The 15373-nt window shown below is 38.3% G+C and overlaps 1 protein-coding gene across 2 annotated transcripts in view; it reads left to right on the plus strand.

Moving 5' to 3' along the window:
• Positions 1-13719, plus strand: part of dok5 (docking protein 5) — a 76975-nt gene extending 63256 nt beyond the window's left edge. For both annotated transcript variants that reach the window (XM_062978950.1, XM_062978949.1), the window contains 6 exons: positions 2934-3048; positions 3172-3291; positions 4019-4208; positions 4774-4909; positions 9051-9165; positions 13020-13719. In XM_062978950.1, coding sequence (XP_062835020.1) covers positions 2934-3048; positions 3172-3291; positions 4019-4208; positions 4774-4909; positions 9051-9165; positions 13020-13078 — 735 coding nt within the window. In that variant the 3' untranslated portion in view covers positions 13079-13719. The remainder of the gene's footprint in view (positions 1-2933; positions 3049-3171; positions 3292-4018; positions 4209-4773; positions 4910-9050; positions 9166-13019) is intronic.
• Positions 13720-15373: the final 1654 nt, after the last annotated feature.

Genomic DNA, 15373 nt, shown 5'->3' on the forward strand with positions numbered 1-15373 from the left:
AAATACACATGATCACCAACCCACACACTCACACACGACTGGACTTAATATCAGGAAAAAACCTTTACCCTTTACCTTAACTACCTCCAATTCCTCAATACTTTATTTCCCATACCACCAGACTTTGCCACAGCAACGCGTGGCCGGGCACAGCTAGTATTCTGTAACTAAGTTAACTAAAACAGTTACCAAAATACATATTACATCAGCTGGCTTCTAAAGAAAGTCAGTCTCCTAATCTCATCGATACTATAGGATTCATTTATATTATTTTATTTAGATATGTTCTGTTTAACAAATTGACATGATTGTGTCTTGTAAAGGGAATGATGCTGTCATTTATTATATTGTGTAGTTATATAAGTTAGCCTATATACTCATGAATAACTCTGAAAATTTTATTCAAAAAATCACCCCCCAAAAAACCTGGGTTGAGTTATCCATTGGTTAGTGTAAGCACTGTGTCTTATCTCATTAAAAAAGGAATCATCCCCTTCTTTGAGTAGGGTCATAAAAGGCAAGAGATCCTGTTGCGAGAGAATCCAAAAGAAACACCTACCTCTATTGCTTCACCGTGGCACCACATCTGGCTTTTTTGAATGCTTGGGCAGGGAAATGGAGGCAGCATTGGAGCTTTCCCCTTTCTGTAGAATAACCCTTGAGTTATCCACAGGTCATATCAAAATCCATAATTTTGGCCCCAAAGCCTACCCTTGACATACATGAAGTTGATTTATACATTAATATATATGTTATATCTGTTAGGCTTTGAAATAAAGAATTCATTTAAATAAAGCTCATTAATTGCAACTACAGTCAGTCCTTCACATTTGTGGGTTTAACTGCTGTAGCTCTGATTATTTGCAGTAATATTTTTCTCTCTAGGAATGTCTAGGTAGTCCAACACAATTGTGTGCTTAGCTTCTGGTAGATGTTTCCCATAGAATCATGCCAGAGGATCTAGACATTCTTAGAGAGAACAGTTCTTTAGGCATTTGTAGATCCTCTAGTATAATTCTATGTTATCTTTTATTTTAAAGTTCACTACATACATAGCCATGCTGCAGAACCCAGAAATTCCTGGAGAGATGCTCTCTCTCTCAAGTATTGCACCAGAACCCCCATGAAAATGGAGAATCCTCTTTAGTTGATTTCTAGTGCTGATTAACTGATGTATTATAGCAGGAGTGGTGAACCTGAAGCCCAAGAGCAGCACACTGACCTTGGCCTAGTTTCTTTAATATCTTGGCCTCATTTCACGCTCTGTGTACCTTGCAAACTACTCACTGTTCTCTCAATTCCATCAGCTCTTTGAATCTAGGCTCTAAAATGTTTTGACAGAGATAATGTTTATCTTGAAAAGATAATGTTTCCCTACTCCTAAGGTACAGGAAAGAAAGAGATTTTAATAAACATGTAAATCTCAGATAATCTGATCTGACACATGAAGTTAGAATTACAATTGGAAAAAATGGGAAGGTTCCAGATGTTTCACTAGTTCTCTTGTCAAGTGAGGAAAATTTGGGAACGTTACAGCTAGATGGGTATACTCTTCAGTGCTGAGTAGTCCTCTCTTGGCCCACATTTTCAGTTGATTTTAAATGTTCAATCTCTTTTGTCCTCTTCCTAAATTCCTCTTTTATCCTCAGCTTACTTCAATTGATGCAGACTTCAAAGGTGCAAAAATAGTTAACACTGAGTTAACTCAGTTGTGGAAGGGGAGAATGAAACTGTGCTTTCCCCAGTGTGCCCAGACAAAGCAAACTGCTGTGGTTTCTTATAGCTTGTGTGTTCTTCTTCATTAATATCTTGTGCCATCTTGATCACACTCTGCATGACAGAGAGTAGGATTGAATGGCTTTTTAGGTCTCTTCCAACTCTATGACTATGATTCTAGGATGCTGCTTGGTCAAACATGTCCCAATTTTCTTTTTTGAAATGTTGGAAGCTTTTGGAGATGTTGGTTTTCTCCTACACTGATCTTCTGACATTATGAATCAAGCACTTTGCTTAAGCGCTTTATTATATGTTGTGCTCATCTTTAACTCATCATATCTAATCTTTCCCTTTTTTGTGGATTGAGCACACCAATTAGTTTATGAGATCCTACATTCATTAAAAGGACTATAACTTTATACTCATACAGGTATGAGGCAGTTGTGCATCATCACCTTTATAGAGAATTCACAGCCAAATACATATTGTGCACTAGTGTGCAATGTATGACCATGTTCTTCTGCAACCTTTAACTGAATATGGTTTTCCTCACTGGATAACATTTTCCACTTCTCATTTTATGTAGCAGACCTACATGACTTGCTAGCTTCAAAGCCACACATAAACCATTCAGCCAAGTACAATACTCAAATTGTTGCCTTAAAAGCGCCTTAGTTTTACGGTTTTATGCTCTCCAAAACTGACACCAGTGTACCATTAAAATGTCTGAGACTATTAATGGATACGCAAGGTAGAAAAAGCTGCAGCAGTTTGTTTTTGCCCAATCCAAGTGGAAAGAAAAGATGCCACCCCTTCATCTCCTCTCAATCCACTGAGTTGAGTAAAAATTGCTTTTGTGCTGTGAACTCCATTTGCAACAAATGAAGTAAGCCTGGACCAAGAGGAACAACTGGGAACTGGAGAGAGGAACAAAGACATTTGAAGAGCAGCTAAACAAGCGGGATGACAGAAGAGTAATTGGCACTCTCCCTGCCAAATCAGGACAGTTGAAGAGTATACATTTCCAGACTGGAAGCCAAAACAGAAAGTTGATTGCCCCCAATGGGCTGTCATAGACTGTTGATGGGGTGTCTTTAGTTGGGTGAGTCATAAATTATGGAAGTCCATTCTACATACTGCAATATGTCTTTATACAAGGATATTAATAAGAAGGCTTTTGCTTTATCTACTCATTTGTTTATTTTTTAAAATTTCAGGTTACAGAACTTAATCATGTGAAGAATATATTGCGGTTGCCGAAAGGCACAAGAAAGCATGCTGTAGGGATATATTTTAATGATGACACATCCAGGACATTTGCTTGTGAATCAGGTGGGTGTAATGGCAGAGGCTGTTGTTTTTCCTTTTTCAAAAAAAAAAATAATTATTTGAGATAGCAGTAAATACTACCTACATGCCACACTAACATGCAGATTTCTGGCCAATTATATGCAGAACTTGAAGCAGATGAATGGTGCAAAGTCTTGCAGATAGAGTGTCTGGGGACTCAGATTAATGACATTAGCCTTGGAGAACCTGACCTATTGGCTTCCGGTGTAGAGAGGGAACAAAGTGGTATGTAAATACAGTTTTATACACAGCTACAAATAGAAATGTTCGGGCTGCTTCTACCATGTGCTCATAAAAGTCAGAAATACACAAGGTCTGTGGGTCTGTTCGGCAGGGTGTTACATTCCTCCCTGCAGTCATATCTGTGATCCATGGTTCCTTCTCTTTTCTCCCTTCCTCCTCCCCCTTCCCTCTATGCACTTTATGGCCAGTGATCACAAGATTTGTTTCTAAGAAAGATTTGCTTGCTGTTGTTCACATCAAGTAAAGTGGCAATAGTTTGGACTGTTAACTTTCTAACCTTTATCACCATAGTTGGGATTTTCAATTTACAGAATGGTATCCCACATAAAAAGCTTCCTTCATCAAATAAACTAGCATGTCAATCTGACAGATATTCTAAGCTTTTCTATGTGTAATGTAGTAAACATTAAAAGCTATGAACTTCTCTGCAGATTCAAGTTGCACAATTAAAACATTTTTATCCATCTGTGAGTTGCTGTTCTGCATAGTGCAGGGAATCATACAGTGCAGCCCCTATACCTGCTGAAGATACCTTCCAGGACTTTGTACGGATATGTAAAATAGTCGTAAAGTGAACCCCATAGAGTTGCTAGGAAGTGCACTAAGAAGTGCTGAGCACTTTGCATGGCTATTTTGTTATGACTGTACTTTTTCTGCAATCTTTTAATTCTGCAAAGATTTTTGTCTAAATCTTTTGTTTTCCTCCCAGAGAGATTCAATGTGTATTTGATGCCATCCCCTAATTTAGATGTCCATGGGGAATGTACCTTACAGATAACATTTGAAAACATCTGTCTTTGGGACATCCAGAATCCCAGAGTTAAACTTGTTTCTTGGCCTTTAAGTGCCCTGCGGCGATATGGGCGGGACTCCACTTGGTTTACATTTGAAGCTGGAAGGTGAGTGAACGCTTTTTGTATGTATGTAGGTACTTTCAGTTTGCCTATTGTCCTATGGTGGCTCCATGAATTCTGAAATGTTTTCTTAGGCAAGGAATACTTAGATATGATTTTGCCAACTAATTCCTTTGAAATTTAGGCTATAGCATCTGGTATGATCAACAGATGTTTCCCAATACAGATCCCTTTCAGATGTTAGGGTTGCTTCACAGGCAACTTTTTGCTGCTGGCTCCACTGCTGCCCAACTCCATTTTTAATAGAGACTTACAAGGCTGGCGACACATTCATATTCTCTCTATATTTTGCAACTTTGTAGTCCTTATTAAAATGGTGTAGACAGCAGTAGAGGCAGCAATAATTCACTAATAATAATACAATCTGCAAAAGCTAAATCTGTAAATTTAGAGGGCCACTATCATTTATGACCACTTAGGGTGCATTTATTTTGCTTTACAACATCAGTCTGTTGTTCCTTTCCTTCTTATTTTTGAAAGACTGCTACAAGTGTGCATTTCCAAATTGATCTGATCACACTGGGACTCTGTTCTTTTCTCTTTCCAACAGAATGTGTGACACAGGGGAAGGGCTATTCATCTTTCAGACAAGAGATGGAGAAGCCATCTATCAGAAGGTTCACTCGGCGGCTCTGACCATAGCAGAACAACATGACCACTTGTTACAGAGTGTGAAAAACTCGATGGTATGCTTGCTAGTTCTGCCTGTTATCCTCTGACAGTCAGCACTGCTGACATCTACTCCATAGGTCATCTTCTAAGCATGACTTCAGATTTAGATTTTGGAGAGGGCAAACAGTTCCAGCATGTGGCTGTCTTTCTTTTGTCCTTGTTAACTCATTCCATGTTTTTGTTTTTAACATATGGGGGGGGGGGTCATAAAAGGCACCTGGAACAGCAGTTTCTTTTTAATTATTGGAAAAATGTGCTAGGAAATTACTTGCATCAGATTTGATGTCTTATGTAAGGAACTTTTTTAAAAAAGGAAAGAAAACCCAAACCTTATGTTTAAGCTACAGCAAAGTATCTAACTCCTATAAATCAGAATAGGTAATTCAACTCTGCATCAGTATGCAGAGCAGGGCAGCCCTTTCAGGAAACAAAGTTGTAATGATGAGTGATTTTAAAAATTGAGCTTGGCCCCAACAGCTTTCTTCAAACCTCCTTAGATAAGATGTAGTGGAAAACTTCATGTAACCAAATGGTTGCTGGTGGTTTTCATGTCAGTAGAATGATGAATACCACCCTTGGTTTCAGTCCAGTTGTCAGAATGGGTTGGTTCTTCTCAGGGAACAAAATTTCTTGGGCAACTAAAATTTCTTCATTGGTACTAAAGGGCTAAAATATCCCATGAAATACTTTTCTGACAGAGAAACAGTTCTACATTGTGTATGAAAAGGGTGAAAATGCTAAATGGGGATGGAGGAGAGCCAAAGGGTACTGAAAAAGTATTTGTTACTCTACATTTCTTGCTATTTTTTTACTTCTGTTATCAGCAAAGACACCTGTGATAACAAGGAGCTTTCCAGAGCTCTGTGGACATCTGCAATGGTCACAGGGTCAACATAGACCTGGTCCATTCCCTTTTACTTGCACTGATGAAAAGGGATGGTGGTGCCACTCCATGTTTGTATCAGAGCTGATCTGTTTTCACACTGTGTTGGAGTCTTTGTAACTTTTGGTCAAACTCTGGAACATCCCTTGACTTTCCTTAGCATGCGACTAAACTGATTCTCTCTGATTTACCTGTGGGCTTTCAGGAGTGACTTCTGATCCACTTTGGGTTTTTTGGTCAATGTAGACAACTCTTAGTATTTCTCTTCCCATTTATTTTCCCTATACTTTAATTTATTATTGGTAGTTTTATGTTGCCAAGCGACACGTCTCTCTTTAGATGTTTCATATTAGTTTTGATTTATAATAAATTACAGGGGATTTGTCTGTTTGTCTTTAGCCAGAACAGCTCAGTAAGCAATTGCCTATACTGCAGGTGCATTGATTGCCTATTAGCTGTTAGTTTCATGGCAGTGACTTCTTAAATTAATATTACTTGATCAGTGACTTGATCAATCAAATGTGGTTTGCAAATTCTTTCAGCTGCCTAAATGTCTTCTTCCAAAGCAATTACAGGAGGTCCCTGAATTACAAACCTATGACTTGCAAACAACTCATACTTAAGAATGGGGGTGAGACAACAGAAAATGAGATAAATCTACCCCTCAGAAGGGAAATTTATTCCTGAAAGAGTTATCATGGGGAAAAGGTGTCTCCACTGAAACTTTATCTCCAATCCTTGTTTCCACAACAAGCCAAATGTTTTTGAAATCCAATTATCATAGGGCCAGAAAGTGAAATCTGAAGAGGGGCACAGACAGCAAAACAACCCTTCCCCATGCTATTCAAACCATATATATAGGAAATTTTTAAGCCCTTATATAAATACACACACACACACACACACACACACACATGCATGACTGTACATATTTGTAGCAAACCCCCATATTTTTAGCATACCTATACATATACATAAGGAAGAAGGGTGTATATCTCTTTTAAATAAAAAAAATAAGGTGTCACTTCTTACCTCAAAATTCCTATTCAAAATCCAGTGGCTCAACCCCTTGAATCAATTCCTGAATGGCAAGTTTCATTTATCAAAGGGATTATGATAATTTAAGAATCTCAGAAGCTACGCAGAAAATGCCCCTTATTTTGTTTCAAGTTCAAACAATGTCAACTAATTTTGGTAGAAATTTTCAAAGGCAAAAAAAAATTCAACGGCAGAAAATCCTAGCAATTTTTTCATGCCCACTTTCCCACTGAAACCTTTTTAGGTCCAAGAGGTGACTTTTTAAAGCATGATGCAAACCAGAAATGATTTCCAATCTGTTTTGTCATTCAAAAGTGGATCTAAAATATGGCTAGATGTGCCCCTATGCTTCCACAAGGGCAGAAAATTCTGATTATTATTTTTTTTACAAAATATGTTTTGTAATGGTAGAGATAGTGGTCTGCCTATATCTTAAAGGCACAAAATCCTGTCCAATTGTGGAAGCTAAGTAGGGTCAGTTCAGGTTTGAACTTGTATGGGACACCAACAACAAATGCCAGGTGCTGCAGACTATATTTCAGTGGAATTGGCAAACTATCTTTAAGTATTCCTTGCCTAAGAATACACTATGAAATTCATAGGTTCACCATAAGTTGAAAGGCAAGTTGAAGGCATAATCATTCACATATACGCACATGTGGCCTTGTACAGTTTCCCACCTCTTCTTTTCATAATGGAAAGGCTGGCCATTAAATTAAATGTTAGTTTTAATTGTCTTGTCAAATTCACCTGCACAGCCTTCCTATTTATTCCAATGGTTAATATTCCAATATAATAGGGATAAATGATAGCTTTTGGGCCAGGATTTCTTTTCTTTTCCTTTTTTTTTAGTCTATTTATACGACTTGGATTAAATGTTTTTCTCCACACAGAGAAACTGCTTCTGGTAAAAACATCTAATTCCTAATCTGATGTCATTTTCAAATTCAAAATAATTGAACTGCCTCTCCTTTCACCCAAATGAAACGAGTACTTATTAAACTGAAAATATGAGGGGGCTATGCTGCATACTCTCATGTCTCCCCCTGCCAGCATGCGATATTTTACAGAGAGCTCTATCTCCTAAAATAGATTCTTACTTGTTTCCATAGCACTGGAATATAGGATAACATTGCAAGCTGTGTTAAAGTATGAGCTGAAGAGCCATATTTACTTAAGATTGTGTAGGTGGAAACATCTATTGTGTGGCATGATTCACTATTTGTAAGAAAGATGTGGGTGTTTTAAAGATAAATAGTTGATTTCAAGTTTTATGTGATTTACAGAGAGTGTTTTGAATGGAATAGCTGCATTATATAGAAACAGGAAGTTCAATACCCCAAAATAAGAATCTGTAAAAACCCTGCTGCATTAAACCACAGGGCCATCTGACCCTATCTGCTGATCCCACATTGGCCAACCAGATACATTTGAGAGGTAGACTTTGAGTCTCAGTTTTGGGAAAAATACAGGATATAAATACAGGGAAGAAGAAGATGAAGAGGAGGAAGAAGAGGAAGGAGCAGCAGCCACAGCCACACCATTCTTCTGCTTGTGCTCCTTAGTAACTGCATACTAACTCTACTACTCAGCCTAACGTAGAACTACCATGATTTATAATCATGGATAGCTTTATCTTCCTATATTTTCTAGCCACCCTGATTTCTCAGGGACAGTTGTAATACACATATACTAGTTTGAATTGTATAATATGAATATGCCTTTCTCCCTTTAAAGTTCATTCCACCCCCCCCCCCAAGTGATCATAACCATTTTATGACAACGGAGATTGTTCCTCATCTTTGTGCAATACACCAGCTTATGTGAAGATGTAGAAACAATGTGCAGTTTAAAGTTCAGCGAAAATCAATGGCAAACTCTGCCATAATAATTTTTGCTAAGAAAGTCCGATGATAGGTTTGGCTTAGAGTCACCATAGGGCTGGACTCCAAAAGACAGAAATGACCCAGTTGGGATCTAAAGATGAAACAGTACTTCATAAGATTCTTCCTCCTGCAGGTGCCAAAGGCACAACAATGAAAAGTATTTTCTACTTTATCAGGCTATCTATCTATATTTTATTAACACTTTAAATGTGCTTCCTTTTAAGACATTACAGAAATAAATTTTTTTAGAAGCCTAAGATAAATTTTGATGAGACATTCCCCAAGGAAGATTGAATGCAGTCCTTTTGTGTTCACCCCATTTTCTCTTTCATTTTATTCTCACTGCAGATGAAAATGAGTGATCGAGCTGTTTCCCTTGGCACCATGGTCCCTTTGCCACGGAGTGCCTATTGGCAGCACATCACACGGCAACACAGCACTGGGCAGCTCTTTGGCCTACAAGGTAGGAAACTGATACATTATTCAAATGGGGTCTTAAATATTATCAGAGTCCTTTCATCATTTATCAGTGCATCGAGTCATATGTTTTGCCAAACAATGGCTTGGCATTTTTTGAATGATCCTTAGGTATTCATAGCTCTTTCTCCCTTTTCATCATCCACTGATATGGTCTGATTACCTCCATAAATGTCCTATTTCCTATTTCAGGTAAACCATGGGTTACTACTGCAGCAGAGTCACTAAACCATGGTTTGTACTTGTCCTTTCAGCAGAATTGGACAAGAGCAAACTGCAGTTTGTTGATTTGGGTGCAGTGACAAATGATAGTTTGCCATAAACAAACAGGGAAATTAAAGAACTGTAAAATGCAAAATGAGGAGGGAAGGAGATAAGTAAGCATGCAAACAGATTTATTCATGTAATGTTAACTTTTCATATAAACTACTGCTATCAGTTCATTGGAAGATAGTTCTTTTCTGATAATGCACATGAACACTGTCAACTGGTGACTCAACAATTAATTCAGTTGGTCTATTTTAGTTAGATTGAGTGAACCATGCATCGTTAAATACTAAGGTCAGGAGAATCCATCCCATGTATTTTCAGTTTCTGTAAATGGGGGTGGAGAGTGAAGAAAGCTTACAGGGAAAAAAACATGTCAAATATAGTGCTGAAGTAGATTTTACAGATAAAGTGAACCACCAAAAAAACAAATATGGCTCTGAGATCAAATCAAGCCTGAACTCTCCCTGAAAGTCTAAATGACTTAACCAAAGCTATCATACTTGGGACATATTTTGAGACCAAATTATTCATTACCATCACACATAGGTTCTGAATATCTATTCATCCAGCTAGGCTGATGACTGGTGACTGATGAGTGTTGGTCCCTACTAACCAAAGCTTGGAAAAGTTATGGATGTTATTGTTCGACTTCAGTATCCAGTATCAATTCTAGTTGGAGGCTTTGGGAGCTGTAGTTCAAAAATATGTGTATCGTTCTATCCCTTTTAGACCTAGATTGGGCTTTTCTTGGTCAGATTATAAGGGGTTCAGTTTTGTTTCAATCCAGCCAAAAACAAAAACATGAAGAGTAATTTACAACAGTATTTAACAAGATCTTACAAGATCATAAATAATTTTCAAGACAAGAACCATATTGTATTTTGGTATCTATGGGGTGAAAAATCTATAACTTCAATCCTCTCCCACTTTTTTTCTCAGCCTTATCTTTACATTATTTCTTTAGCTGGGTTTTAGATTCCCTTTGATCCTCCTGGTACCCTTCACTTTGGTGAGAACATAGATTCCCCTTTTTATGTAAATGTGGATATTGAGATACTATTCATGACCCTAGAAAGGGAGGGACAGGCAGAATTAAAGACTGAATCCTTTTGGTTGGCCTCAGCCATCTCTACAGTGGAGTTCTATTGTTAGCGCTTTGAAATTAATTAGGTTTACAGCCCAAAGCTAGTCCATGCTATTTATATGCTGAAAGTTCAGCAACCGTGCTATGAATGTTCCCACACATTCATTATACATGAAAGGCCACTTCCTTCCATTTCAGGACTTAGCCTAGACATTTGCAAAAACTTTGCAGATGTTTTAGCTTATATAATCTCAAACACGAGTACAGGGAATATTGCAATGTTTAGATCTTCATTTAGTACTGCTTAAAGTAGACCCATTGAACCAGTATGATTTCTCTATCTGTTGTCTCATTATTCAGCAATAGATTTAGTGAGTTTACTCCAGTTGAGAATAACCAGTAGAATTCAGACTTTTATCACACCACCCCTATCATTTCTCCTAATGTGGAAATGAGGTAAATATTTGTGCCATTTCTCTTCAATGCTGTCTCCTACAATCTCTGAAGGACATCTAGTGGTCAGGACAGGCATGTTCAGTGATATCCAATTTAACAATTTAATTTGTCAGGGAGTAAAAAGATTGATATTTTCAGTGGGTTGCTGTGAGATTTCTGGGCTGTATGGCTATGTTCCAGAAGCATTTTCTCCTGACATTTCACCCACATCTATGGCAGGCATCATTAGAGATTGTGAGGAATATTAGAAACTAAGCAAGGGAGGTTTATATATTTGTGAAAGGTCCAGGGTGGGAGAAATAACTCTTGTCTGTTGGAGGCAAGTGTGCATATTATAATTAATCACCTTGATTTGCATTTAATAGCCTTGCAGCTCAAGGCCTGGCTAATTCCTGCATGGGGGAATCCTTTGTTGAGATGTGTTAGCTGTTCCTGATTGTTTCATGCCTGGAATCCCCCTGTTGTTCTTTATTTATTGTCCTGATTTTAGAGTTTTTAATACTGGTAGCCAGATTTTGTTCATTTTCACGGTTTCCTCCTTTCTTGAAATTGTCCATGTGCTTGTGGATTACAACGGCTTCTCCGGTAGTTGTTAGAGTGGTCCAGCATTTCTGTATTCTCAAATAATATACTGTGCTCAGGTTGGTTCATCAAGTGCTCTGCTATAGCTGACTTCTCTGGTTGAAACTCACAGCAACCCAGTGATTACAACCATGAAAGCCTTCAACAACACATGGGTATTTTTAGTTTTACAGTGCAAACCTGTACATGTCTACTTGGAAGCAAAGCCCACTGAGTTAAATGTGATTTGCTTCCTGGTAAGTGTGTGCCTTCCCTCCTACTGTCCTGATTTGGCAGGACAGCCCCAATTAATTCTCTGTCATCTTACTTTTCAGTTTCACTCTCCTCCTCTCCTTCACCCTTTTTATTCATCTTACTTTATTTGCTACAGGCTGAGTTCAAAGTATAAAAATAGTTTGGATGCAATTAACTCAGCATGAGGGAGAGGACAAGAAAGGGAGGAATCTCACTTCCCCCTGTAGACTCAAGCAAAAGCAATTTGCTGCAGCCTCTCTTAGTTTGTGTGTTCTTTCTCTTTTATACATTTCTGCATCTTGATCACACTCTGATGTTATTCAGATGTGGCCTAGTTCTCACCTGTGAAATATTGAATGATATGGTGTGCTTATATTTCAGCCATAGCGCTGAGGTTTCCTAAGCTACTTTGTGAAATTAGAAGAGCAATATTGTCCATTTCTTGTTTTAAGAAAAACTTCCCTTAGACCTAAAATGGCCCCAAAAGTGGTAAATTTTACCCCATTCCCATATTGTCTTTAAGGGGAAGGAAACAAAAAGCTTTTCTTTAAAAATAGGACCCTTGTGGGAGCCTCACACTATTTCTTGAATTGATATTTGAAGGGAAGAAGAATATAAAGAAGAGGGATCAGCATTTATTGGGGGCAAATACTTAAAGCAGGTTCAATCCCTGGCATTTTCCAGGAAGGGTTAGGAAACAGATCATATGCTGGTACCAGGAGTATAGCTATGACAGGGGGTGGTAAAATGTGGATATAGCCCTGCGATAAGAATTCTGTTACTTCAATAAAATTTTCCTTCAATCCTCAAATTTCTAGAATTGCATAGAGTGAGACTAGAGGATTTACAGATTAACAATTGGGTTCTGAACTCTGGTGACCAGGATTCAAACCTCACTTGGCCATGGAAACCTGCTGCTGACCATGGGCAGATCAGACTCAACCTCAAAGGGAGGCAGTGGCAACCCTTTCTGAATAATTATTGCAAAGAAAATCCTGTGGTAGGTTTGCCTTAGTCGCCTTGTTGTGTACTTAGTTGCCTTGTTGTGTACTTGACAGCACACAACAACAGCAATATCCTCACTATTTCCCTCTGCAACTACATTTCTAGTTCCCAAGTTTATGGCAATAAAGAAGAATATTTTTATGTATTACCTTAATGACTTTTGACTAACCTATTGCTATTTCTCCCTTTTTTGGCTTGATTTGGAGAAGAAAGTCCACTGAAGATCCACCGAACAGAAACCTTCCCCACCTATCGATCAGAGCATTGATAAAAGAGAGCTAAGGACTTTCAGAATGTGTGTGCCTGTGTCTTGCAATGAACAAAATGTAAAGAGACTTTCACTGACATTGGACAACAATAAACAAAAACAGCAGATAGAAGAGAGGAAGACTGGATTAAGATTGCAAGATAATTTTTTAAAAAGTCTTCAGCCAAAGGAAGGGCAGCCTGAAGATAACTTTGGAAAGTCACTACATTTGATAGTTATGTCTGGAAACACAAAACTATCCGGCAGTGTGATTTTATCCCCCTCTTGAATATAATTGATATTGGTTGATGATTTGTCCTATGGTATAAATTGTTGAAGATTTTCCTTCATTAATTTTGATGGTATCTTAGATTATGTAGTTTACCATCTTTGTGTATTTTCTCTTTACTTCAGTGTCCCAATTCATCACTGAGCGTAGCATTTTTCATAATAGTGACCAGTTTTTTTTGGAGCTGGAATCTGTTGTCCTTGTCTATTAAAAGTCTGGTTAAGACTCATCTAAGTTATCAAAAAGGCAGTTCTCTTGTCTTTTGATTTATGTTTATTTCATAGTGTTGCACTCTGTCTTTTAGAAGTTTTAAAATATAAAAGTGTAGAAATATAAAAGTTTAGAAATATAAATAAAATATAAAATTCCCACATTTTATGGAAAGTTGCATGCATGTTTTCCGAAAGGAACAATTAGAGAACATAAAAAGGAAGGACATACCCAAGATTCTGTAAGAGCTAGCAATAATAGTGCTTGTCTCCTACATTAATAAGCTCTTGTTTGAGCTAGAGTTCTCTTAGAGACACACATGGGGTGCATCTTCATGGACACTTCAAGCCACATTAAGGCCAGACCAGCTCTGTGACACTTGTATGGAGCACAAAACAAATTTGAGATAACATGGGAAAGACCACTTAATGTTAGGTGAAGTAACAGAATATTTGAAAGCAGTCGTGGTTGGTTACACCATTATTATTATTATTATTATTATTATTATTATTATTATTATTATTATTGACACAACAACATTGTATGACACAGCAAACAAGATAGATATGCTGGGTTTCGTATCACAAAATCACAAGTCGAACACTTCCCAACTGTTTAGGACTGTGTGATGTATTTTCGGATGATGCGCGCAGATCCCAGTAGGGTGGCCTTTTGGAGTTGGCAGATCGTAATTTTGTCAATGTCTATTGTTTCCAAATGCTGGCTGAGATCTTTTGGCATGGCACCCAATGTGCCGATCACACAGTGTGCCCCCCCCCAATAGGTGCCACCTTGTTGTGGTGGTTGGGGGGGGGGGGCTTAACTGTTCCAAGGATGCTGAGAGCTGTGCTGGTGGTAGTGTAACTACCGGCAGGTCCAACCAAGCCAGACAGGTCTCAGCTGAGGAGTGGAACTAAGAGCACCTAACCCATTAGCATTATGGAGAATCAAACCAAAATGAAGTCTATACGGGCTCGGTCGTCACCCAGGATAAAAAGGACCACGGTGGATGCTGCCGGTTCTGGACATCCATTGACAAGTGGGCAACAGAATCAAAATACAAATGAACAGTCACAGAAGAGGCAGAAATATACAATGCCAGAAAACTGTATTATTATTATTATTATTATTATTATTATTATTATTATTATTATTATTATTAATATTATTATTATTATTATTATGTTTATTTGCATCCCGCTTTTTTTTTTCTCCACAAGGAGACTCAAAGCAGCTCGGGCATCTCAAAGACAAGGAATGGCACCTACATTGTCTCCTCATATTTCCATTTGTGGTGGCCACGGGCACACAAATGACACTTTTCAACACTTAGCTCCTGGAGTGTTGATATCCAGAGCACTACGGCAATTGGAGAAGGGAGAGGGGAAACAACTCTTCCTCCCACTCTCACATCATCTCAGTGCTCTGGATATCATCACGCCTGGAACTGAGCACTAGCCAGCTTAATTTTTGTTTCTAATGGACACTACAAACAGCAGATGAAACAGCAGATGAAACAGCAAGATTAGGATCACAAGTGAGCAGCACCAAACCGGTTCTGGTACTGCTCAGGCATGCAGCCACCGTCCAGCTACCAGGGTGGTTTGGGGGTTTGAAGTGTAGCTTCCATCTAGCTCCTGAGCTAGCTCAGGGGTGGGGAATGTTAGCCTCAGTCAGTGCTGATCTGTAGTACAACAGCCCAGATTACCATCACCCTTTCTTCCCTGTCAAAGTGCACCCTTGTTTATGCCAATGTAAAGCATTTTGAGAGCACTGTACTGAATGAATGGGGAGAATGAGAGAAAAAGCTGTCTTCA

This window comes from Anolis carolinensis, chromosome 4 (genome assembly GCF_035594765.1).
Source record: "Anolis carolinensis isolate JA03-04 chromosome 4, rAnoCar3.1.pri, whole genome shotgun sequence".
NCBI lineage: Eukaryota > Metazoa > Chordata > Lepidosauria > Squamata > Dactyloidae > Anolis > Anolis carolinensis.